Raw genomic sequence first — 24,773 nt, forward strand, 5'->3', positions numbered from 1 at the left:
GCAGACTCCATGACTCAGGCAATGCTGTGCTAGAATGAGTGTTTCCTTTTCTTTGCCAGTCTTCAGAAGCTAGGCTAGTGAGCACAAGGCTTTCGTTGGCTTCCAAAAACTCAACTATTTGAATTGCTGGTGGCTAATACTAGAGGCCTCAAAGGAAGGCCTACAGATGAACCAGCAGGGATATACTTCACTGAGTTTTCACATCATTGGCCAGTCAGATTCAGTGTTCTGCCTCTGGAGAAAGCAAGCAAAAGAAGCAACATCCTCAAGAATGCCCCTCGTTATTAGCATGGTTATGTGCGTGGGGGCCAGGGCAGAAGTCTGGCATGAGATTCCTTTTTATTCCCCCTTTTAGCGATCACTTCATGCCTTAAAGCATGAGATTTGATGGCACTTGTAGTATGCGAGCAAAAAAAAAATCCATCTAATATTGTCATTCATTACAAAGTTTAAAAAGAAATGGTTTCTCTTCTGTAGTGTAGATCCTATACAAACACAGTATGGGTTTTCTCCTCACCCAATATTATGTACTAACGTTATGCTAATTGCGTTGTTGGACAAAGTATCTAGTCAACTGAACAATTTTTAAAATAAGGCAACAACGTGGCCCGACAGTCCTCCTGGTAAATTATTTAATAGATCATGCCAGGACTTAGCTTTAACTAGCTAAATAATCAAGCTCAGTTTTTACTGCTGTGGACCCAAATGTCCTGGTTCTCTGACAAGATGATTTATATGATACCTATATTATGAGAGAGATGTACTCTAAGAATAGTACAATCTGCGCACCCTTGGTGACATTTATAGGTAGCAAAATAGGTAGGAACAGTGTTTCTTGTCTGTAAAGTAAGTATTGTGTCAGTTCATTTTAAACAAACTAAAGACACTATCCTTTCCAAGTTCTATGCTAACATTAGCATTTCCTCTGTGGGTCATTTCTATGGCTCTTTGGCTGCATAGTACTTGGCCTAAAGAATATTCATAGTGTAGCACTGCAAAGGTTTGGCTGGAAGAGTATTTGGATGCAGATTTCAAATATGGGTGTGCGGATTTCTTTTGCACTGTTATTCAAGAAATCTTACTGTGCACAGTGGGCTAAGTTATTCTTCCATTTACGCCCATGTTTCCCCCCTGAACTCAGTGGGGTATAGCAGAGGACAGAATCTTGTTCTGCTCAGACAATGGCAGTACATAGGCATTGCCTGGCCTATTTGGGAGACGCATGAGGAAACTGCCTTAAGTCCATTCTTCCCATACTGATATGTCATTGCTGATGCCTAAACAACTGCTGCTAAAGCACACTCTAGGCCTGTATGAAAAAGAGCGTTCACTGGATGTTCCTATCTCAAGTAGTATTAATCAATCTCCAGCCCTCCGAGCTGTACTTCAGCAGGAAAAGAACAGTGAAGGCGCCCTATGGCACTGGAGTGTGAACAATAAAAGTAAACGACAGGAGTGTGGCAGATGATTCTGTGCAATGTTACTGCTCTTGAAACCATGAATGGGATGGGGAGGCCAGAGTCAGGTGGACAGTTGAGCCCCCACCCAGAGCAAGTGAGTGAGGTTCTCTTTGATTGGTTTCAAACCCATGGCTGTTGAAGAAAAGCACATGAAACTAGCGTCCAAGCATGCCTGCTGCTGAAAAGCCTGTGTGCTCACCTAATATGTTGGGGAAATAGTTCATCAGCAGTTCATCCATGTGAAAACATAACCCCTGTCATCCAGCCAAGGGTGATCTGCAGTGTAAGTGCCCGTCATGCAAATTAAAGCTGCCTCTGGGCTGCTTTAACTCATGCATCCAAATTACCCCAAGTTTTCTTTTAAAAAAAAAAATACGTGGAGAATACGATTAACCTGTTTGTTTGGGCCAGTTTGTTTTCTTATCCACCTGTCTCTGGCCTCCCCATCCCATTCATGGTTTCTGAAAGCAGCACTAAATTCTAGGAAGAGGAGAAGGAGTCTGTGTGATTGATGTTAGAGAGCCTTGGGAGGTGTCACTCAAAAGATACCATGATTCTTATTTGAGTTCGGGAAGGGCTCAAAATCTTTGCAGCCCTTTTTCCTTGACATTTTCCATATTAATAATGAATTATGGGCACTTGTTATTATGGCTTAAACCTAGTGCTATTTTCCTGTAAGAGAGAGCATCAATATTACTGCAGTCCAGTATTTTACTATATAATGTACTGAACTGCTCTGTTGAGTGCTTATTTGTTTGATTAATTTTTGTTTTCGACCAAGGTTTGCTTTAAGCGAGACTTTAATCACAGTGTAGTCATTTAAGAATAAGTTATAAAATTATAGCTGTATAATATTCATTCTATGAGATCTGGAATGACCAAATGCATCATTCAGATACACTGCTCCAGGATGCTTTCATCACATTCCCTAATACCTAAAATTGACTAAAATTAATCTGCACTCTTTTTCACATTGCAGGTGCTAGAAAGATTGTTTCAGAAGGGATTTAACATGGCAGCTTCGTGTGGTGGAGGGGTAGATTCCTCCCAGTTCAGTGAATATGTGCTGTGCCGTGAGGACAGAAGACCACAACCCACCCCAACAATCAGAATAAAGCAAGAACCCCTGGACTAGAACCAACCCTTCCTCCTTTGTAACCATAGAAGTGTTTAATAGTCCCTTATGTGAAACACTAAGGATTTGCAAAACAGTATTAGCAAACAAATTGTGATTTTATGTTGCCAATTAGTGATATTCGAAAACTACCTGTCACATAGCCAGCCATGAAACACATTTGAAAAACCCACCTGTTTGTTTTTCATGATGAACAACTGAGCATGCTCAGCGTACAAGGCTTTGTGGGAATGTACTTTCAACCGAACAGCTGTGATGTTGAAAAAGGCAAAGCTTCACAAAGTACTGACCCTTGATTGGGCTTCTGCAGAAAGACCAATTAAAGCAATTTGAATATGTCAGCTGGAAAACAACAGTTCTTTTGACAGCACCCCTTCCCGCCTCAGTGATATTCTAAGGCAACGAAACAGGGTCCACCAAAAGAAAGATGGTACCTTAAACACTGCACTGAGTATCTTCCCTGTCTGAATGCCACACTTCTCTCATATCAGATGTGTTTTACACCTCCATACGTTATGTTACATTTCTGTGATTGTAACTCATTTGTGCTAGCAAATGGCTTATTTTTATAAAACTTTACAACTGAAATAACTCTGCGTACAGAATATAAAATCAGAGAAGGACCAATTCATAGTCATCTGGTGCTCAGTACTTTAAGCACAATTGAGGACTAGTTGTTGGTAATATGTGCAAAAGTAGGGATTTTTTAGTAAGGCCATGTGACATCAAAAGGGCATAGCACAGGCCCCAAAAGTGGAGTTATAGTTCTTTTGAGATGCCAATTTTGTTTTCTTCTTTCTCTCAGAGTTTCAGTGTTTTGCATCATCAGTGGAGTGGTGGTTCTGCCAAGCATTTGCCAAAGCATCTGCCATTACCCTTTGTTATTCGTTTACTGAACATACTTAAAACCCACGTACAGGAGCAGGAGTTAACCATTTTGGACACCCCTTATTCTCCGTGGCCCTGGAATTTGTACAAACGATAATAAAGCCCCATACTTCTCTCTGTCTGACAGGAGCAGGCCAGGTTTTGTTTAGATATTTTTCATTCTATTAATTTTGAACTACCATTAAAATACTGATTTTATAGCTGCCCTGTATCTGTGTATTTTTCGCTTTAAAGAAGCCATTTGTCTGTAAGCGGTTATTGTTCCTTTAACAAATACAGTATCAATTCTTCTGACTTATGCAGTTTCCTTAACACAGGAGATAGCATTGTGTTTGCAGGTGCAAGTATATAAATAGCATTCTGCTAAATCCTGTTTACTGCTGTTTAGCATGATTGGGTCCTCAATAACTAATTCATGTGTTAATCGCAATTTAGGTTCTCCCACAATAATTTATAGAATACTGTTGTAGATGCTGAATTTTAATTAAAACTGTTTTTAGATGCGTAGCTATATAGAACAAGGGACAGAGTATTAAATAGCAATACTTGACAATTCTGTTTCTCTAATGCCATCTGATTACTTGGGCAGAAATTAGGACTTGGAGTTTAACACTACATTTTTCAAAAGTGCCGAGTGCCAGGTGCCCATGCTGGAGACTGAACATGGCTCTGATTTTTGGAAAATGCCCTCTGAAAAATCAGGCCTCTTCAAATTGCCCCAGATTGGGCACCCAAAATCACAAGTCACTCGTGAAAATCTTAGCCTACTGGCCTGCTGCCTTAGCAGAACAGTTGACGGTCATTTGGCCAAATCTGTCTAAAGATTTTTAAAGTTATTTTATTTCATGGTTTTATGCTTGCTTGACACACTACACAAAATTGCTAGGTACTGCCATATTTGAAAAGATGGCACTACGTTACCTTTCTATGTAAGATATCTGTAGAATTGTATATTATACATTTAATATTGTAAAAAAATTTAACGTATAATTGTCATGTATTTGTGTATACACATTTCTGATACACACCTTCATGCCATAAACATTTCTGTAAAGTAAAAGATCAAAACTGCAGCAAGTAGAATGAACACTCACTTTATCTCCCACACTCTTCAAGAGAGGTCAGAAGCTTGGGCTGTATTTCCTCTGACCTTTGACTGAGTTCAGCTTATTGTAGCCATCTCTTCAAAAACAATGTTTATTGGTTCTATAGATTTTAGTTCAACTTCTGTTCAAATTCTCCTTAAAGCATCAGTTTAGCTCCTAACTTTTACCATGTATATTCTGGTTTTGTGTTCATTTCCTGAGCAGGGTGATTCAGAGATAAGTGGAGGCTGAACCCTTATATGTCTGCGCATACTGTTCCATTCATTAACATTCAGCTGGGAGAGGAAAGCTCTTCTGTAGTTACGGTACATTCAGGCTTCAGGAGTATGGGCCAATCCTGCAGTCCTTACTCAGACTAAACTGCTGAAATCAACAGGAATTTTGGCCTTTGTCCAGGGTGGTATCAGTAGGAACTGATATTAAGCACCTCTTCCAAGGGGGTGAGGATTGTCAGCTCCAGTTGAAGTAAAATGGAAGTTGAAGTGCCCCTGTGCTCCTCTCAGGATCAAGCCCATGGATAGAATGCTTTAGATGTATGTAGAGAGCCATTAAGTATTTGTGGTTTTGTTTGTCTGTTTTTTTCAGTTTGGTGTTCACCGTATTTTTATAGCTCAATAAAGCAGCTATAGTACCAACAGCAGTTTGGTAAGGTGGCATCATAAAAGATTCCAGGCTGCTCCAACTAAGTTAAATGTGAACTTGAGATGGAAAGTTTGAGCCATGACATCACAGCATTAACTGCAAAAGGGCACTGGAGCAAGCAAGGCATATGGAAACAATCACTTCGTTTAGAGAAATATGCTTTTTTTTTTTAAAAGGAAAAGTTAAGCGAGGACATGTTCTTTTAGTTAGCGACTGCAGGTCACTGATTTAATGTTTATTACAGTTTCATTTGTATCTCTTTTACTTTTTTATATCCCTGTATTCTAAAGTAGCAATATCAGCAAAAACTGATGTGAATTTTTACTTCTGTCCTAAACCAGAGTAACACAACTTGATTAAGAACATTGCTCAGTGTCATGTAAAACAGTTTTTAAAATATCATCACGTCTAGTAAAACTGTGGTTTGCAGACAGCGAATGCTTTTCGTTTGAACGCCGAAAAGTAAACATACCTTGTTTTTTAATCTAATTTCACTGAACGTAATTGGTTGGAATCTTTGCTGAGCACTGAAACTGTGGTTTTGAAAACTTCAGTCTTCTCTAGCACTTTTACATGTACTGTTCTGTGCCACTGTGCTCCCAAGTCTGCCAGAAAAGTGAAAGGAAAATGTTATGTTGTGCTTATTGGACAAATCTTTAAGAAAGCAAATGTTGTGTGCATTCATTGACTGTATTTAATAGCATCAAGGTTTGTTGACAGTTTTATTAGATGTTTGACAAAGAATAAGAATCAGCACAACAGAACATTAAATACTCAGTTTAAGTATTTCTTTGTGGGTATTGTTAATATTTTAATGCAAAATGTTTTTGAACAGTGCTTAAAAACTACAAGACAATGTGAAACTGAAATTAATGTTTGATAAATTAATACTGTATGTCACTCAAATGTGTTACTTTAGTAAATTGTTTTATTTCTTTATAAAATAAGTACAAATAAGGAAGTATGTTTTCACACAAATTGGGGTATTTACGAGTATGTACAGAAATAATCAAAATAACATAATTCTAATAAACATAAGGTCTTTATAAACAATATGTACACATTATCAATACATTTAAAACATAATTTTACACTTCCTGGCCTTAAATACGTTATGAATAATCTTTTGGCTAAATAGCAGCAGTATCAATTTTGTTCTGCTTTTAACAAACCTTTAAAATATAATTAAAATTTTTGTTTTTAAAACTATTGGACAGATAGTTCTGTTTGTGCTTTCAGTATTGTTTCCCATCCAAAAAAAAAAAAAATACTGCCTCAAAAATGTGGCAAGTACAAACATAGTAAAAATTGAAAATGTAAATAAGGAAATGACTCCCTTCCATAGTTACTGAAAATACTGTTATGTCTGAACTATAACTGGTGTCCACTTGCTTACTGAATACTTATCCAAAGCCTATTAAGAAGACTCCCATTGGCTTTGGTAACTTACACTCTAGTCCAGCAAAGCATTTTAAGCACGTGTGTGTATACTTACACCTATTCACATGCTGAAAGTTACATACATTTTCTGGATTGGGGTCTCAAGGTCTGATCATGCAAGGCAAGGTCAACTCCCAGTGACTTCTGTGATGATCCTGAGGACTTAATACTGCTCCCACTGACTCCAATGAGAGCAGGACTGGCCCCTCTATAACACAACTATTTTTGACAGTGACTTTAAAAATCAGTGTAGAATACTCTAAAATCTTTACTCTCTCATTTTTAAAACCACAATTAGACCGTACTCTTCACAATAAATAAAAAGATTTTTTTAAAATAAAAAACCAACTCGGATTCATGTAACTAAGCAGCTGCTACAAATGTGCAAAAGGTTGAGCAGATTTAGAAAACAACTGGAAGCTATTCAAGGTAACTCAGCTGGGACCTGAATGCACAGATTTCATACACTTAGGTATTGGCTCAGGAAATGAGTAGTAAAAGCAAAAATCATGACTATAAAAATTTGTGGGAGTGTAGGATGGCTACTCTTTCAGCTGTGCAAAAAATTGCAATGATAACTAATCTAAAATGGTAATAGGCATCATAGTGGTTAGTCTATGAAAACAGTGCTAGTACAAGTTAAGGGAACACAGAAAAGCTAGCACTGTAATTGAACATACTGCTAATAAAACAAATACCATCCTTCGGGCCCAATCCTACAAACCCTTCTTGCAAGTTGCCCAGTGTCATCAGTGGGATGACTTGTGTAAGCATTTGCAATCAGGCTCTGAATTTGTATAAACTTCCTCTCATCTACTCTGGGTAGCCTCATCTAAAAATGGCCAAATGCCATAAAACTTTAAGCATGGATCATATCCATGGATTTAACCTCTTTAAAAACCTTTTGCACATTTTCATTTCTTTCTTTCATTTTATGTAAGGGGGATTTATTGTATGTGTCTGACAACTTTGCAAAAACAAACTACTGGAACTCTGACATCTGAAAAAAAAAGAAGGCACGTTCAAATTACAGATTTTCAATGCAGGTTGAGCTCCTCTATGAGGAAATCAGTACAATTCTTGGCTTTATTTAAGCAAAGCTCTGTAGAGCAGGAGAGAATGGCTAGTTTCTCTTTCCTGTTCCATGTAAAAGATGAAGTCCCTGAGGTTTACTCGAGTTATTTTCTGTCGTGCATACTGTCTGGATGAAGGAGACCCAAAACCAGCCTGACCTCCACTGGTCATGCCCAAAGCCTGTAAGAGAAATAAAGACCATTAATGTTCTACAGCAGAACAAAGATTCTTTTCACTTTCAGGCTATATGGATTTAACGGATTTTTTTTTTAGCGTCCTAAATTGGTAACTATGAGCCTAACCCTTACACGCGTGAGAAACTTTACGATTGTGAGTAGTCCCACTGAGTTAATGTGAGTAAAGCTACCCACATGCATTCATGTTTATGAGATTGGGCCCTCCCTGTTCATGCAAAACACAAATTCATCTCTAGTTAACTCCATTTAAGTCAATCAAGTTACACAAGAGAAATATTTGGCTCATTAAATGTCAAAAGTCTTTTTCGAAGCTAGCTTAGTAGCAGTACTTCGGTCATTGTAGAAGGCTGGTGTGTAAGTCTGAATCATGTTCCCGGTTCCTTGTACCCAGGACTGGAAGAATGTGCTGGGTGTATATCAACATGTGGCTAGTTTGATTACTCTAATAGCTGAATGGCTGGGCAGTTGAGTCTGAACCAGACTCTGATACTCTCCTCTGGGCTGCACCAACACAGGCCCAAGGTGATAAGAGACTGAAGCAATTTTGCTAGCGGGCACAATCAATCCTCAGCTGGTAGATGGACAAAATTAAACAGGAGCAAAACCTGGCATGAGAGGAAGCCTCCGGCAGTATGAGTAGTGCAGACAAGCATTGGTAAAAACATTTTTGAAGCCAAGTTAAATAGTTTCTGTACCTAACTAGTCCAGGGCTAGCTGGCCCTCTGTGCAGAGATGAGTTTCACTCACTATACCTGCCTCAATTACTGATCTTAAAACCAGAGCACTAAATTATCAAGATCTAAGAACTCAGTCCACAATTTATAGCCCCTTTAGAATGTTATTGGTTCTAGAATGGAAAGCCTGCTACACCGGAACATCGAGGATTTTTCTATTTAGTCCACTGTTGGTTTGTAAAACTTTTCATTGCTTCCAGTTGATTTTTAACGAAGAAAAATATTAAACAACTTCGAAAATAAGGCTTTGAAATATCTAAAATATTTTGAAAATTTTCTAGAATGTTTTTGAAGAGTTCTAGATGGTTTTGAAATCCAAAACTTACCTGGATTCATCCATTCTTCAAAATACTCCCAATATGTTTTTTTTTTAAGAAGATAAAAAGTTTAATATTCAAGGATCTTTATTGTAGCACATTATAAAACATTTACCTATATGCAACTTTAGTCTGAAGAATAAGAGGAAAAATACAGTACATTCTGAATGAGTGGCTGATTTCTTCACTGCCTTTCTCTTCACTCACCTTGAGAGAGAGAGACTCACTTTCATGACTATACTGCTCATAAGTTATTTCTCCTCTGTCCAGTTCTTAAACTACTGTGAATGGGGCAAATCCTGTTCCCCAGCTACATGAATACAAAAGGTTCTGAATGTAGTGGAACAAATGTGGACATGCTGTATAGGATGGGGGATGGGCAGTGGAGATGCCCACAACCACAGTTAATTACAGAGCATTACATCTTGGGAGCTCCCTGTGTGGAGTTGTATTTTGAGAATGGGACAATGCAGTCAAAGATTCATCAGCTAAACCTTACCACAAAGAGGGCAATGTTTGTGGCAACTGAAAGGGTTGTTCATCCACACTGAAGCTCGAGGGTCTCTCCAATGGACAGCCTATTTACTCTAGTTGTTTCAAGTCACATTTCGCATTCTTAGCAGGGACTAGCATCACGTGAGCATCTATTTTTACAGTATCACGTATGTGACAGCAATATCCACGTGAAAAATTGCAGAACCATATGAAGAAGTGCATGCATTATGCACCTTCTGACGGCCTCTAACCTGCACTCTGATCATTCATCTGTTTCTGCCAGGGCCATTGTCATTATTCCAAAACTCCAAAAAGCCAACTTTTTTTCCAATTAACCTGATTCAGACATGTTTTCCTCCTTTCCCCCTCCTACAAATTATGCTGGCTTGAAGTCCAGCACAGTTAATGCTGGACAAGTGACAGACTTATTTGTGAGAAAATGAAACTATTCCAAACTCATGCTGATAATAACTTTATACTATCATAGCATGTCAGTTTAGACACGTATTGCAACTATAAAGTATTAATACAATGAAACGATCTAATTTTCTCAAAAATTTTCTTCATAGAAAGCTTTCTTTCAAAAAAAAAAAAAAAAAGCAGACAAATTCTGTTATTTTTTTAATAGTCTGAAAACCACTGTAGCAAATAACTACTGTGTGTTCCCTGGTCAAAGTGGCTGGAATGAAGATAAAATAAATTACACTTGTTACATTTATTTTCTGAAATATTTAATTTTTTGTTGGAAAGATCATATTTTTTATTATAGCTGGCAGAGTAACCTGAAAGCAAGGTTTGTGTTTTCAAAACAGCGCCAATATTGTAAGACATTAAGCTATCCAATGCCATTTTGTGATTTGGTTTTACAATGTGGATTTCTATGAACAATTTTAGACAACAAAAAGTGCATTTAAATCAACAGCACATTAATTTATAACTGTCAATGCAACCCCTAATTTAGAATGACACCAATTTCTGTTTGGTGTTGTACTGTACTTAAAATCATTCTGTAATGCTCCATATGGCAAAAACATACACTATTAATTGCCACAGACTTTTAAAATTATTTGCAAGAATGCAAACACAGGTAAAACTAATTGCCAAGTATAGTAGGATTTAAGTAATGCATATCTGACCACAAACACACCACATTTTTATCAGTGTGATAGATTTTTCATTAACAAGCTCTGTGTTGCCTGTATCCATAGCAACTAATAAAGGAGTCACAAAGATAAAAGCTCTAATAAAAACATAAATGGCTGGAAACTGTTTACATCCCTTATTTCATAGCCTACCACATCCAAGCTATCACAGAATCATACCCATTTCAGTGTATATATCATAACTATTTGTGTAAAGCAATGAACTACTGTTTTTAATGCAAGAGGAACCTTTAGAAGACAGGATTTAAATCAGGAAAATATTTACATTTCAGTTTGTTCTGCCCCTTCATTTAGAAAGGACATACAGAAATTGGCTATGGGCAACTTCATTTCTCTATCCCCTATTCCATTTTCTGTTGTCCAGCCTTGCTGCTCCGTCCCACACTATGGTGGTGGTGGTGGGGCGCTTATATTCACTTTTCAGGTTGCAAATCTCAGAGAATAAGAAGACAGTACAGAGCAGTTGGCTTCTCCTCTGTGAGGCTCCACGCATTTTGTTTGTGCTTTGCCCATGCACAGGCTGCAACGTAACACTCAAAAGTGAATCAAGTACCTTCATTTTGCAGTGGTCCAGAGAGCAGAATGGCAAACAGAGGCTCAGGAAATCAAATACAGAAGCAAGCATTCAAAACATGGTATCGCCATGTTCTCTGCAGAGACTGGCCCACGGAAGTCAATAGGAATCTCTCTCTAGACTTCCATAGCCTTTTGCTCAGACCCCAGCAGGGCAGATGGCTGTGTATATATCTAGGCTTTTTAATGATACTGTTGGATTGCCAAACTGTCTGAGAAAGTGAGATTTGAACCTATGATCTAAAAGAAATGGCAGAAAAGGTTAACTCTGTTACTTTGGCCTGTTTAAGGGCACATTTGAGGCATTTTGAACTCATTTCCCATTTAATGCAGCATATGGGACATATTTCTCAGCTTGTCTTCTGCATTTATGATTGTCTCCTATAAGAAAACAGACATTTCAGGAAAAGTAGAACAAAAATGATGGAAACAAAATACTGTTCAAAGCTACACTAGACCACCAGATAAGCACCAAAAATGTTCCAATATGGATGTGACAGAATGTACAAAACCAGACCATTTTTCATTGACATTAATCCAAAACAACACCCACTATCACTGAGACAGAGAGTCAAAATGCCCCTACGAATTAAATTACAGTAACGTCACCAGCTGGACATTAAAAATAGGCTTAACTGCTCACAAAAAGTATGCTACTACCTTTAGCAAGCAGAATTGCCTAATTTACACATGTAACAAAGGATGTATTTTAAGTTATATAACAGGGGTTGCAATATTAACCAATTAAAATTTAACATTTCCCCAAATCTGAAAAAAAAAATCAAGTTTTAAAAAAAGGTAAAGAACTGTGGAGATACACTGTGAGATTCTAGCTGGGAAATACAAAGACAAGGGCAAGTGCAGAAGACTGCATTTAATATTTTATCCATCCCTCCTTTACCAGAAAACAACTCAGCCTTGACATCTCTCCTTTGAACACAATCTTGAACTGAGGCTATTGCTTCTCTGTGACCCAGAGAAACTAAGGCAATAACGATAAAACAGATCTACTAGTTTTCTTCCCAGGCTACATGGCCTGTCCTTGTGGCAGACTAACACTTCAAACCAAAGTCCAGAAGTGGGAATCAAGAAGTAACTCTTCAAAGTAAAGCCAAGACACAGATGCCTGTGGCTCGTGGGGTTCCTAGCTGTCATGTCTGGGTAGGAGAGGGGCAAGGATGGTTGAGGGTCAGACTTCTGTATTTTGACACAGGAATGTAGCTTCAGAAGCAGCAGGGCCTGGAGATTGGAGGGGAGATGTAGGTATGTTTGATAGAGGGGGAAGTAAATGGGGTGAAGATATAGGGAGTCTTGTCTCTCCAATTTCCATTAACTCAACTGAAAGATGGGGAACTGAGGCATGTCTTATCTGGCTTTAAGAGTGAGAGGCCTTTGTGATCAGAGGGTAATCTCTGGGGTAAAATTTAGATAGTAAGGTGAAAGAGTACACTGGAAGAGGTGCACTGGAACAGATTGGAGCTACGCGGCAGAGGCACAGTGCAAATAAACAAGCATGTTTGGAGTTGGGGGAAGTCACTGGAGAAACTGGTTAGAGTTATATCAGCCCCTGTAACTGATGGTGGATGGCAATCATTTGTAAATAAAGTTTGCAATTTAGGGGTCTTGTTAAACCCTGCAACCAGATACAGTTATGGTGAAGAGCGTACTTCTCCATCTCCCCCATGTAAGATGAATGCAGCCATTTGCTTTGGATGTAGACCTTGTCACACTTCCTCATCTCTTTGTCAACCCAAGATTTGACGACTCCACTTGAGACTACACCTTGGGACATTTGGGAAGGTGATCTTTGCCCAGAGCGTAGCATAGTAATTGAAGTCTGAATCTGGAGGTCATAAAAGAACAGGTAAGTCTTCATGTAAAACAAACGTTGCTGCAGGAGGACTGTCACAAGGCAGGACTTCTCCCCAGCTTACTAAGGACTCGCTGCCACGCGCACCATCTCTACGTAGTTTTATTGTCCAACTTAGCACAGTTGCTCAGTTCACCCTGGGTTACAGGGGTTTTTCCCCTTTTAGTTCTCAGGTTCATTCTGCGGCCCCTCCCAGGGACTCTCGCTGTCCTGTGCTCCTGCCTTCCCCTCAGGGGACTCTGGCAGTCCTAGCTCTCCAGGAATCACTACTTCCAGGGAGCAGGCAGTGAAAGCCTCATGCCCACCCCTTTCCTGACCAGCCCTCAGTCTGAATCACCGAGGTTCCCCTGCCTCCCCATCTGGGTCTCTATGTAAACCCAGGTGCCCTCTTTTAAAGCTCAACTGGGGTCAGCTGAGGTGCACTGGTGCTACTAAAGGTGTCATCCTCTGACAAGCACCGTCAACACAAAAGAGAGGGAGTTGCTGGCAAAAGCTTTTCCCTGAGGGCCCCTTGACTCTGGAACATGGTCCCAACACCTTGCTCTGCCAGAGCCTGGGTGTGTTAGGCTCTCATTTCTTTGGGGCATTTGAGGAGGGGCTTGCTAACTGTAGTGTAGCAGAGTGGGAATGAACTAGGATTATGTGGTTCTCCATGGATTTTAGCAGTTCAATGCATTTATTGATTATTGTTTTGTTTCAATATTAGAAGTCCCAAAGCCTGGGGAAGGTGATTGTAGTTGTATGCTTGAAAAAAAATCTAAGTCAATAAAGATGTAGCAAAGTAAAGCGGACATATACATAGTGAGCTAGAGAATGCAGGGAAGAATAGAGAAGTACAGAACTGTGGCTTAGAGGCTACTGCAGGGAACCGGGAGTCAGGAGACCTAGATTCAAATGCTCAATCTGCCACTGGGTTACTGGATGACCTTGGGAAAGTAAAAAACAATCCCCCCTCCTTTTTGCCTCGGTTTCCCCATCTGTAAAACTAGAAAACCACCTTTGTAGAGTGCTTTTAGATCTGTGACTAAAAGGGGCTTTACAAATGCAAAGTTATTATTATTTATAATTAGCTGTCCCACATAATTTAGGGCTCAATCAGCTCTCAATGAAGTTAATAGGAGTGGTTTCATTGATTTCAATGGGAGATGACTCAAGCTCTTAATCAGAGTAACTACAATGTGTAGTGATATGTAAAAAATGACCTTTTAACAGCACCTCAGAGATTAACAGTACTGCATGAAACAATACAATTGTGGCCAAACTCAATCCTACAAAAAGTCTTAATATGCATGATGTAGGGTCTTTACAAAAGGTTTGTTTTCTAATACTATTCCTCACCAAAAGCCACCATTGAGCCTTTCGAATCAGCAGCATTTATAAAAATGGATTAAAGTCCATTATTTCTTTAGGAAGCCAGTGATTTTCATGTGCAAACATTTTTGGCTCATACTAGTTCAGTGCAACTGCTCCTAACTACGTGGTTCTGGCACGCGCTTGCTTGTTACACCCTCTTTGATGCAAATACATCTCATTTCCCCTGGGCATATAAACACACACCTCACCCTGCAGTCAAACATCAGAAAAACTGTTTTGCACGAGTATTTACAAGCACCTTAAATACCAACACAATTGCAACATTTCACAGACAGCGTGCAGTAATTTTTAATGTCACGAAATAACGAGGAAGGTTAAGCATACTGAGCCATGATGTTTAGAAAATTCTCTCATTAAATGTGATTCTTTCAATAGATATGATTCAGACTGAGAAAAGTGGGCGGCTATTACAAGAAGAAAGCTTTCTGATGTTTCCTTGCCTTAATATATGGCTTTGTTTAACATGATATAGTACCATATTACAATGGAAACAGTCAGCTTTATAAAACTACTTCACCTCAAAAACTTCCAGCTGGAAGAGACTGGCATTCACTACCAATTTGTCCACCTTTTCTTGTAAGAGAGCATTACCCACAAAAACACAACCTGATCTCTGGCAGAAATTGATTACGCAACACTATTTCTAAAACAGAGAGTAACAAACTTGGCAGGAGATCAGTGCCCTAGACTGCCTGAATGGAAATGAGTGATGCAGGGTTATGTCTAGCTTTGCCCACTGAAGGGGATTAGCTCAGGGTGCTCAACTGCCTGAGCACCAATAGGTCATTCTCACAGAGATATCAGTCCATTTGAAAAGTTTCAGTTCCCTAAATCAATTTATCCACACAGTCCCATGCATAATTACTGTTAGCAAGAGCAAGTGAAGTTCTGCCTGCACAGCGATTTGTCTTTGGGTTGTGCAAAGAAAGCGGCTTTCTGATGGCTGCCATTCATTAATGAGAGAGACAAGGTGGGAGACATAATATCTTTTATTGGACCAACTTCTGTTGGTGGGAGAGACAAGCTTTTGAGCCTACACAGAGGTCTTCAGGTCTGGCTTGTCTCTCCCACCAACAGAAGTTGCTCCAAAAAGAAGATGTTTCTTCACCCACCTTGTCTCTCTAATGTCCTACCTGCCTACAACAACACTGCATGCATTCATTAATAATGACAGTCATTTGGCTGGTTACCTGGGACTCTTCACCTCTAGTAGATGGTACTTTATCGCTGCGGAACATGCTGGCTGTTAGGACTGTTCTCAAAAAGCACTACTCCCTAACATCAGTCACCAAGTCTTATGTTCTTATTAATTTGTTAAGTTTAAGGTTAAGGCATTTGTTAAGGTTCCTTCCCCACTTTGAACTTTAGGGTACAGATGTGGGGACCTGCATGAAAGACCCCCTAAGCTTATTTTTACCAGCTTAGGTTAAAAACTTTTCCAAGGTACAAGCTTTGCCTTGTCCTTAAACAGTATGCTGCCACCACCAAGCATTTTAAACAAAGAACAGGGAAAGAGACCACTTGGAGACATTTTCCCCCCAAATATTTCCCCCAAGCCCCACACCCCCTTTTCTGAGGAAGGCTGATAACAATTTTTACCAATTGGTACAGATGAACAAAGACCCAAACCCTTGGATTTTAAAGACAATGAAAAAGTAATTAGTTTGTAAAAGAAGAATTTTAATTAAAGAAAAGGTAAGAGAATTACTTTTGTAAAATTAGGATGGTAAATACTGTACAGGGTAATTAGATTTAAAACACAGAGAATCCCTTAAGTTACAAAAAGACACAAAAACAGGAATATGCATTCTCTTCAGCACAGCTTATTTTACAAGCCATTAAACAAATGAAAATTTAACGCATTTTTTAGCTAGATTACTTACTAACTTTACAGGAGTTGTAAGGCTTGCATTTTTTATTTGTTTTCAGCAAAAGCATTACATAGACAGACCAAACCCTTTGTCCCCCCGCCCCTCCAGATTTGAAAGAATTTTGTCCCCTCATTGGCCATTTTGGTCAGGTGCCAGCGAGGTTATTTTAGCTTCTTAACCCTTTACAGGTGAAAGGATTTTGCCTTTGGCCAGGAGGGATTTTATAGCACTGTATACAGAACGGTGGTTACACTTCCCTTTATATTTATGACACACACACCCCAATTACAGATAGGGTGAAACACTGGCTGTGATTTTTTCCTGGAGCTTTAGGAGAAAACAGAGTTAATAAGACACATGGCACCTCTAAATATACTACCAAGTGTACAAAGACTAACAATATTTTTTACATTTTAAGGACGATTTGAACCAGTTGATTTTGGGAAACTTTTAGGGGAGAGTGCATTAGCCAATTTGTTAGAAGGTTTTGAAATGTGCTGTATGCTGAAATTAAAATTTTGGAGAGCTAAACTCCACCGAATAAGTTTTTTGTTATTTCCCGTGGCGGTATGAAGCCACTGTAGTGCAGCATGGTTGGTTTGCAGGTGGAAGTGCAGCTTCCAAACGTATGGGCGTAGCTTTTCCAGAGCGTAGACAATGGCGTAACATTCTTTTTTTTTTTTTTTTTTACTGATTGACCAGTGGCTTTTTTTTTTTTTTAAGACAGCTATTTGCTGGGAAACACGCCAGGATGGAACTTTTGATTTTTTTTTTGCATTAAGACTGCTCCCACACCATGCTTGGACGCATTTGTGGTTACTAGTTAAGTCCAAGGTAGAGATGAACTGGGCCCGCCCCAGTTTATCTAATAGTTCATACATGTATGGCATTGGATAGTTGTCGAGCGAGTTACAGCATTTATCTTACGGTAATCCATGCAAAAACGTATCTCCCCATCTGGTTTGGGAACTAGAACCACTGGAGTTGCCCAGGCACTGGCAGAGGGGCAGATTATACCCATTTGTAGCATATTCTGGATTTTTTGTCTTATACCAGTTTTAGCTTGAGGAGACACCCGGTAAGGTTGGACTTTAATTGGGTGAGCATTACCTGTGTCAATGGAGTGGTATGCCCGTTCAGTCAGTCCTGGGGTGGCTGAGAACGTCGGCACGTAGCTAGTGCACAGCTCCTTGATCTGCTGTTGCTGCATATGCCCAAGGGTTATGGAGAGGTTCACCTCTTCCACACCACCAGCACTTTTTTTTTTTTTGTAGTAGACACCTTTAGGCCACTTAGCGTTATCTCCTACCTGGACTGTAAACTGACAAACCTTTAATTTTTTGGAATAAAAGAGCTTTAGAGAATTAATATGGTATACCTTAGGCTTTTGGTTTGAGGTGGGGAATGCTATGAGATAATTAACAGCTTTTAGGCGCTTTTGGACTGTGAATGGCCCTTTTTACGATGCTTTTATGTTATGGGCCTGGAGCGCCTTTAAGACCATGACCTGGTCCTCTACTTTGAAGGACCGTTTTTTGGCATGTTTATTATACCAGGCTTTTGCTCTTTTTGAGCATTTTTTAGGTTTTCTTTAGCAAGGGCTAAAGAGGTTGGGAGGGTGGTTTGTAGGTTGGTTACAAAGTTCAGAATGTTAGTTTTTGGAGAAGGTGTAAACCCCTCCCATTGCTGCTTTACCAACTGTAATGGCCCCTTAACCTCGCGGCCATATACAAGTTCAAATGGTGAAAACTCTAAACTAGGATGTGGTACAGCTTTGTAGACAAAGAGCAACTGCTGCAACACTAGGTTCCAATTATTGGAGTGCTTATTTACAAATTTACATATTATGGCCCCCAAAGTTTTATTAAACTTTTCTACCGGGCCATTTGTTTGATGGTGGTAAGGGGTGGCAAATAAGTGATTTACCCCATGAGCTTCCCAAAGGCTTTTCACAGTTCCTGCCAGGAAATTAGTTCCTGCATCTGTGACGATGCTGGAGGGCCAACCTACCCTGGCAAAAATGTCTGTTAGTGCCTGGCACACCAGTGCCTGGTGCTGCTTAGAGCTACTGCTTTTGGCCATTGGGTGGCAAAATTTATGAAAGTTAGTATGTACTACTTTCCTTTGGGTGTCTTTTTTGGAAAAGGACCCATAATATTCACAGCTACTTGCTGAAATGGAACCTTAATGATGGGGAGTGGCTGGAGAGGGACTTTGACCTGGTTTTGGGGTTTTTTTTTTTTTTACGTTTTGGCACACCTTACAAGACCTGACATAGATAGAAACATTCTTGCCCATTCCCTTGCGCCCTCTGAAGAACATGTAGTTTGCAGATTGAGGAGTGACAAGCAGAACTGAAGGCCAAATGGGAGATACAGGATGAAGGACTGTCCAAGGGTTAAGGAAGTGGGGACTCTCAAAGGTTCAGATAACCATACAAAACTGCCTGGACCAAATTTTCAAAACAAATCAAGTACAACTGTGCTCCCAAATGCAAAAATCTACATTAAAAGACTTTTATGGTTCCATAGTAAGGCAATCAAAAGTCAGAAAATACTAGAGTAAGACTGCCCACATAAACTATGACCTCTTGTACATTATGGTGCAGTCTTCAACTACATTTCTTAGATAATATAGAATAGACATGTATTATATTCTGTTTACTATAATACGTGCTATTTTAATAAATATATTTTACCAACAGCTAGATACATATGTATAGCATTTGTAATGCAAAAATTGTATATTAAACTAATTTCAAATACATTTTATTGGAGTTATTGGGAAAATACTAGCAGAATGTAGCTACACTTGACTGAGGTCACTAGAATTTACAGTGACCTTAGAGGGCTATGAGAAAACATACCCTTTTAATCTTTATTTGGGAACTTGTGTTTAAAGATCAGATGTTTTAATTTCACACTCACATAACACCTGGGTGATCACTGCTACACTACTTGGAACTAGCTACATTTACAGTGTTATTGTCCCAGTCAAGCAGTCATTCCCAATCATAATCATTTCTCTCGACCACTCTCTTAAGAGTCATCCCAACACAACAGGCAGGCTTCAAAGTAGCAGCATGTACAATTATATGGCACCTTTCACCCACAAATACTTGACACATTGTATACACAGCACCATAGAACTGAAGCAACCTCTAAGGGAGAGGACAGCAGTCAATTGTGTACAGCATCCTGCACAAGAACGAGGGAGGTGAAAGTTTATGCACTGACACGGTGGCAAACCCCTTAGTCTTATTAAATATATCATGGGCTCTAACACATACATACAGCCAACAGAGGTTCAAGATTTACAGGCCGGTCTGAAAAATCCACATAGTAAGCTGCTTGGAACTCTGCAAAACTGCCTTGAATCAGCAGAACAAAGCTCCTCCCACTGTCAGGAATCTTATTTCACAGAAAAGGTCATCTGCATGCAGGAAGGACTCACAGGCCACTAACAACAAGCTGAGAGTAGGCCTGGAGGAACAATGCCTTCCCCTTCCAAGAATTCAGTCCATTGACACAAGCAGTAGTCATGGAAGCACAAGCAATAATCAGAGCCACCAGCTGCGACTCTGATTCACGTCCTTCCTGGATGGTAAAATATATACCACCTAGGACTCCTAATGACAGAAGTTGTCAGCGCTTCCTTAACTGAGGGGAATCTCCCCCACACCCTCCTAAAACATGCAGCAATCCAACCAGCGCTAAAAAAAAATCACTTGATGTTAAAACAGGTCACAAACTATTGCCCAGTGCCTAATCTCATTCTTTCATTTAACTTAATGAGGTTAGCAAAAAATAGTCTCCAACATCAGCTGAGACAACATGGATGATGTGCTAGAAGTATGTCAAAGATACTAAGTTCTACATCAAACATAAACAGAACTAACTCCTGCCCTGCCCACTGGTGTGCAGAATTAGTGGCTGCATCACCCCATTCCAATGATCCCTGGCCAGTGTAAGAGCCCCTCGCGGACTGGTATAAGCCAATGACACTTGGTAGCCACAAGCAAGTATAGGTGGCCCTGGGGGCAAACTGGCACTCAGCTTCTCATAGCCCCAGAGGTGCCAGAAATGTGGCACATCTTTGATCCAACTGAGGACTCTGTTCCAACAGATATAACAAAAACCTAGGTTCCATTCTTAGCTCTGCCACAAAACTCCGATGTAATCTTAGAAATCACTTAACTCTATGCCTGGTTACTCCATCTATGAAATGGGGGCAGGGATATTTGATGCTTGGCGTGGTCATATAAGGTTTGAGAAGTGCAGAAAATTATTAAGGTCAGTCAGCCAAAGTGAGAATAGAATTTTTGCCTCCTTCACATATGAAAATTGGTTCTCTCTCTCCCCCCCTTTTTTTTCCCTCTTCAGATAAAAGCTGAATAAAACTATTTAATTTTAAACTGTTCATTGTCTTTCTGTATCCTTGACTCCACAGCTAGTATACCTTAAAAATTTCATGTTTTAGATCCTCCCACTTCTTGCAAGGTGCTCAGTAGCTGCTAGGATCTGTGGTCCCCAAATCTTTTCATCCATGTTGTTCACCAACTTGCTCTTCGTTGCAGGTATAGACCTTGCCATAGCCTCAATCCACAGACATCTTGCAGCTACAACAACTCATTGCTTTACTTGGATTCCAGTGAGTGATTTACCTGAGTAAGAACTTTAGGATTTGGAGTTGTATTCTTGTAGATATAATTATGTACAGAATAACCTCTTTAGTGTGTGTGTGTGTGTGTGTGTGTGTGTGTGTGTGTGTGTGTGTGTGTGTGTGTGTGTGTGTGTGTATATAACACACATTTCACCTGGAATGCTCATCCTCCTATGCTTTGCAAATGTTTAACCAGGTGCTGCTCCCTTTGAAATACAGACCCTGCCAATTATTTTTTTTGTTGTTAACATCAAGGCACTCTCTTTTACTCATCTTTCAACAGCAGTTTACACTCTAGCACAAATATTTTTGTATCCTTGCCCATCTTACTCCAGTCCAATCATGTTGCATACCCCTATACTTTCCATCACTATGAGACAAAGAACTTTAAAACAACTCTGGAGGAACTGTGATTGATCAGCCAACAGAGCAAATAGTCCCTAGAATCATATTTGATTCTCATCTGATTTCTTTTCCTTGGGGTCATCCTTTATATTTGTTCAAAATCATTGTCTGCATTTTGCATCCTTTGATTTTGGCTAGTTCTTCATTTTGTAATCTATATGATTTTGTGACTTATTTAACAAGAAGCTTAGAACACTGGAACTGTTTTTGATATCAATACCTGGAATACTTATAACTGTAGAATTTAAGCATTTCAAACCTAATCAAGATATACCGAATTGCTAGCCAAGTAAGAACTATTTTTCTTTGCCTCTCCCTTTGGTAAAGGCATGCTGAGCTGAAGAAATGTAGCGAATGGGATAGGACACCAGGCTGCTTTGCAGCCTTTCCTAATGAAGGAAGGCCAGCACAAAGAGGTATATCTTGCACTGCGCTGTAAAATAAGTCACACAAACTGACCTTCAAGTCCTTTGAAAGATATCATCTCTCTCTCTCTCATACAATTGCATGTCAAATGCCCCTCCCACAAGGAACATAGGGTATTTTCTGGTCCCCACACAGCAGATTCAGATATACACAATGCAATCTTTCTTTAAAAAAAAGAGAAAGGAAGAGGGGCTTGTCTACATGGTGGGGTAATGTGCAATAGGAGGTGTGATTTCTAAAGTACACTAACGTATTGAACATTAATTGGTCTGTGTAGACCTTGATACATGAAAGATTCAGTAGTGTTCCTTAACATAATCTGCATACTCCTGGGGGAATTCTGCGCCACTGCGCAATGCAGAATTTTGCAGAAATTAACATGCTTGCAGAATTTCCTTTCCCACACAGAAATGGGCTGCAGTGCTGCTGGTCGCCACTCGGGGTTGTTGGAACTGGCAGAGCCCAGCTTGCACATAGACAAAACTGCTGGGGGAGGGGAGAGGGAGCTAGAGGTTTCCTGGCAGCTGCAGTTCCCAGCATGACCTGAGGGAAGGAGAGGGTGGTACACAGCAAGCCTGAGACCGAGCATCAGGATGTTTCTCCCTCTGGATCCCTGGGCTCTGGGGGAAAAGAGGGGTGGGTGTCTGGGCTGGAGAGCCACAGCTGGGTTAGGGGGTGGGTGTCTGGGCTAGGGGCTGGGCTCTGGGGAAGAGGGGGTTCAGGTGTATTGGCTCAGGATCCCTCACAGGTGGGCTGTGGGAGGGAGGGTTCCTCCCCCACGGCTGGGCTCTGGGGAGGGGAAGGGACCAGAGAAACAGGAACTGGGTTGTCACAGGGGTTTCTTTAGCTCTCTATTCCTGGACGTATTTTTGTGTGTGTCTGTATTGTTACAGACATACTCACTGGCTGGTATTTTGAAATAAATTATCAAAATAATTGAAACTGACATGATAATGTAGTATTATTTTGACAAAATTTGCAGAATTTTAAAATATTGTGTGCAGAATTTTTAATATTTTGGTACAGAATGCCCCCAGGAGTATCTGCAGTAGGGAACCTTTAGTATGCACCAGCAGAGTCTACACAGACCAATTAATATGGATCATAGAATCATAGAATATCAGGGTTGGAAGGGACCTCAGGAGGTCATCTAGTCCAACCCCCTGCTCAAAGCAGGACCAATTCCCAATTTTTGCCCCAGATCCCTAAATGGCCCCCTCAAGGATTGAACTCACAACCCTGGGTTTAGCAGGCCAATGCTCAAACCACTGAGCTATCCCTCCCCCCAAAGTTAGTTAGTGCATGTTGGTGCACTTCAGAAATCAAACCCCAGTATGCATTAACTGCACCATGTAGACAAGCCCTAATTGTCTAGTCCTAATGGTTGTGAAGAAAACCTTACAAACGTGATCCGAGTGTAGCTCAAAGCAAAATCTTCCTGACTCTGCAGACAGTCTCAAACAAAAGCCCTAAGAGGCGTGAATTGCCCTCATTCATCTCAACTAATTATGACACATTAAGAGCAAGATTTTCAAATAATTTTGTTATGCAACTGTGTGCCTATTTTTGAGCAGTCCTAGCAATTCTGTGTGCAAATTAAATAATTTTTGCACCAATGCCCAAATAAACAAAGGGAAAAAACAACAATAGCATTAAAAGTGCTTAGCATAAATTTTTCCATTGAATGATGTTGCATGCAACAGTAGCTGTATTAAAAGCTTAGTCATAAGCTAAATACAGTAGTATAAACCTCCTACAGTTATCATTGAGGTCCCGTGAATGGCGGGTAATGTATGCCCCTAATTTGTACATCCAGGCCATAAAACCACTTAAATATGCAATGTGGTTAACTTCACAGAATGAACATCCCTGGGTTGGAATCCTCTCCCACTTAGAGCTGGTTAGACTAACTCAGGAGTCCTCTACTTATGTCCTGGACTCCCTCCCACCTTGAAATTACACAAAATACTATCTTAGAGCATGGGTGAAACACACCAAGCAGAAACCCCGCTCATGCATCATGTGCCACAGTAGATCAGATGTGGCTTCACAAAGTCAAATATTTACAAGTTTACATTTAAAAGTAGAAATTATCTAAAATTAATATCTGGTGGTCATCGTACATTCAAGAAGCAATGAAATGTTAAGATCTAACTATTATTACCTTCAGTATACAGGACAGTGTGTTGGAAATTAATCACTTGAATAGGAAATGAGATGTTAAAATTTGTCAACAGAGCTATTTTTAACCTTTCATGTATTTTTGCAAATGTCAGGGAATACAGTTGATGATTGGTATAAATAGGGTGACCAGATAGCAAGTGTAAAAAATTGGGATACACTTTTTTTGGGAGGAGGTGGGGGGTACAGTTGCATATATAAGACAAAACACATAATATTCGGACATTTGGTCACCCTAGGGGTAAATTAGGTTGGGTGACAGTGATTGAGGAATTCTCATGTACCGTGGGAACTGGCTGAATCCCTTAGCCATTCATTTCCAGATTTCTTAACATTTAGGAGACACGTCTCACGCTACACCCCTACCCCAAACTCCCCTGCTCCCTCCATGCCCCTCATGGTTCTCCACATCTTCTTTCTAAGTTTCACCTGGGTCCTACGCATGCACCATCCATGCTATACGACTTATCATGCCCTGCCACCTCCTGACTCCATTTCCATATCCCTTGCTCCTCTCCTTTTTTCATGCCCTTCTCAATTCTCCCTAGCACCAAGCAACCGCTTATGCCCCCTTCCCTTTCATACCCCCAACAATTCATGCCCCAACTCTAATCCCCTGCATACTTCCCTTGCAGGCCTACTGCCAAGTGCTGTACACCACTTTTCTGACACCCATGTCCTCTCCCTTACCTTCATTCCATGCATCCCTCTATGCCCCCTCATCCTGCTTCCATGCCCTCCAATTTCTTACCCCTATCCC

At 40.0% G+C, this 24,773-nt stretch overlaps 2 protein-coding genes across 13 annotated transcripts in view; one reads left to right on the plus strand and one right to left on the minus strand.

Moving 5' to 3' along the window:
• The window catches only part of KCTD15 (potassium channel tetramerization domain containing 15), a 53,178-nt gene extending 47,106 nt beyond the window's left edge, over positions 1 to 6,072 (plus strand). For all 7 annotated transcript variants that reach the window (XM_073307884.2, XM_073307890.2, XM_073307894.2 and 4 more), the window contains one exon: positions 2,440 to 6,072. In XM_073307884.2, the coding sequence (XP_073163985.1) occupies positions 2,440 to 2,595 (156 nt within the window). In that variant the 3' untranslated portion in view covers positions 2,596 to 6,072. The remainder of the gene's footprint in view (positions 1 to 2,439) is intronic.
• Positions 6,073 to 6,217: 145 nt separating this feature from the next.
• Positions 6,218 to 24,773, minus strand: part of LOC140896301 (transcription initiation factor TFIID subunit 4) — a 200,672-nt gene continuing 182,116 nt past the window's right edge. For 5 of the 6 annotated variants that reach the window (XM_073307901.2, XM_073307900.2, XM_073307898.2 and 2 more), the window contains one exon: positions 6,218 to 7,925. In XM_073307901.2, coding sequence (XP_073164002.2) covers positions 7,758 to 7,925 — 168 coding nt within the window. In that variant the 3' untranslated portion in view covers positions 6,218 to 7,757. The remainder of the gene's footprint in view (positions 7,926 to 24,773) is intronic. The other variant, XM_073307899.2, reaches the window with a different exon arrangement.

The sequence above is a fragment of the Lepidochelys kempii genome, chromosome 12, assembly GCF_965140285.1.
Source record: "Lepidochelys kempii isolate rLepKem1 chromosome 12, rLepKem1.hap1, whole genome shotgun sequence".
Taxonomy (NCBI): Eukaryota; Metazoa; Chordata; order Testudines; family Cheloniidae; genus Lepidochelys; species Lepidochelys kempii.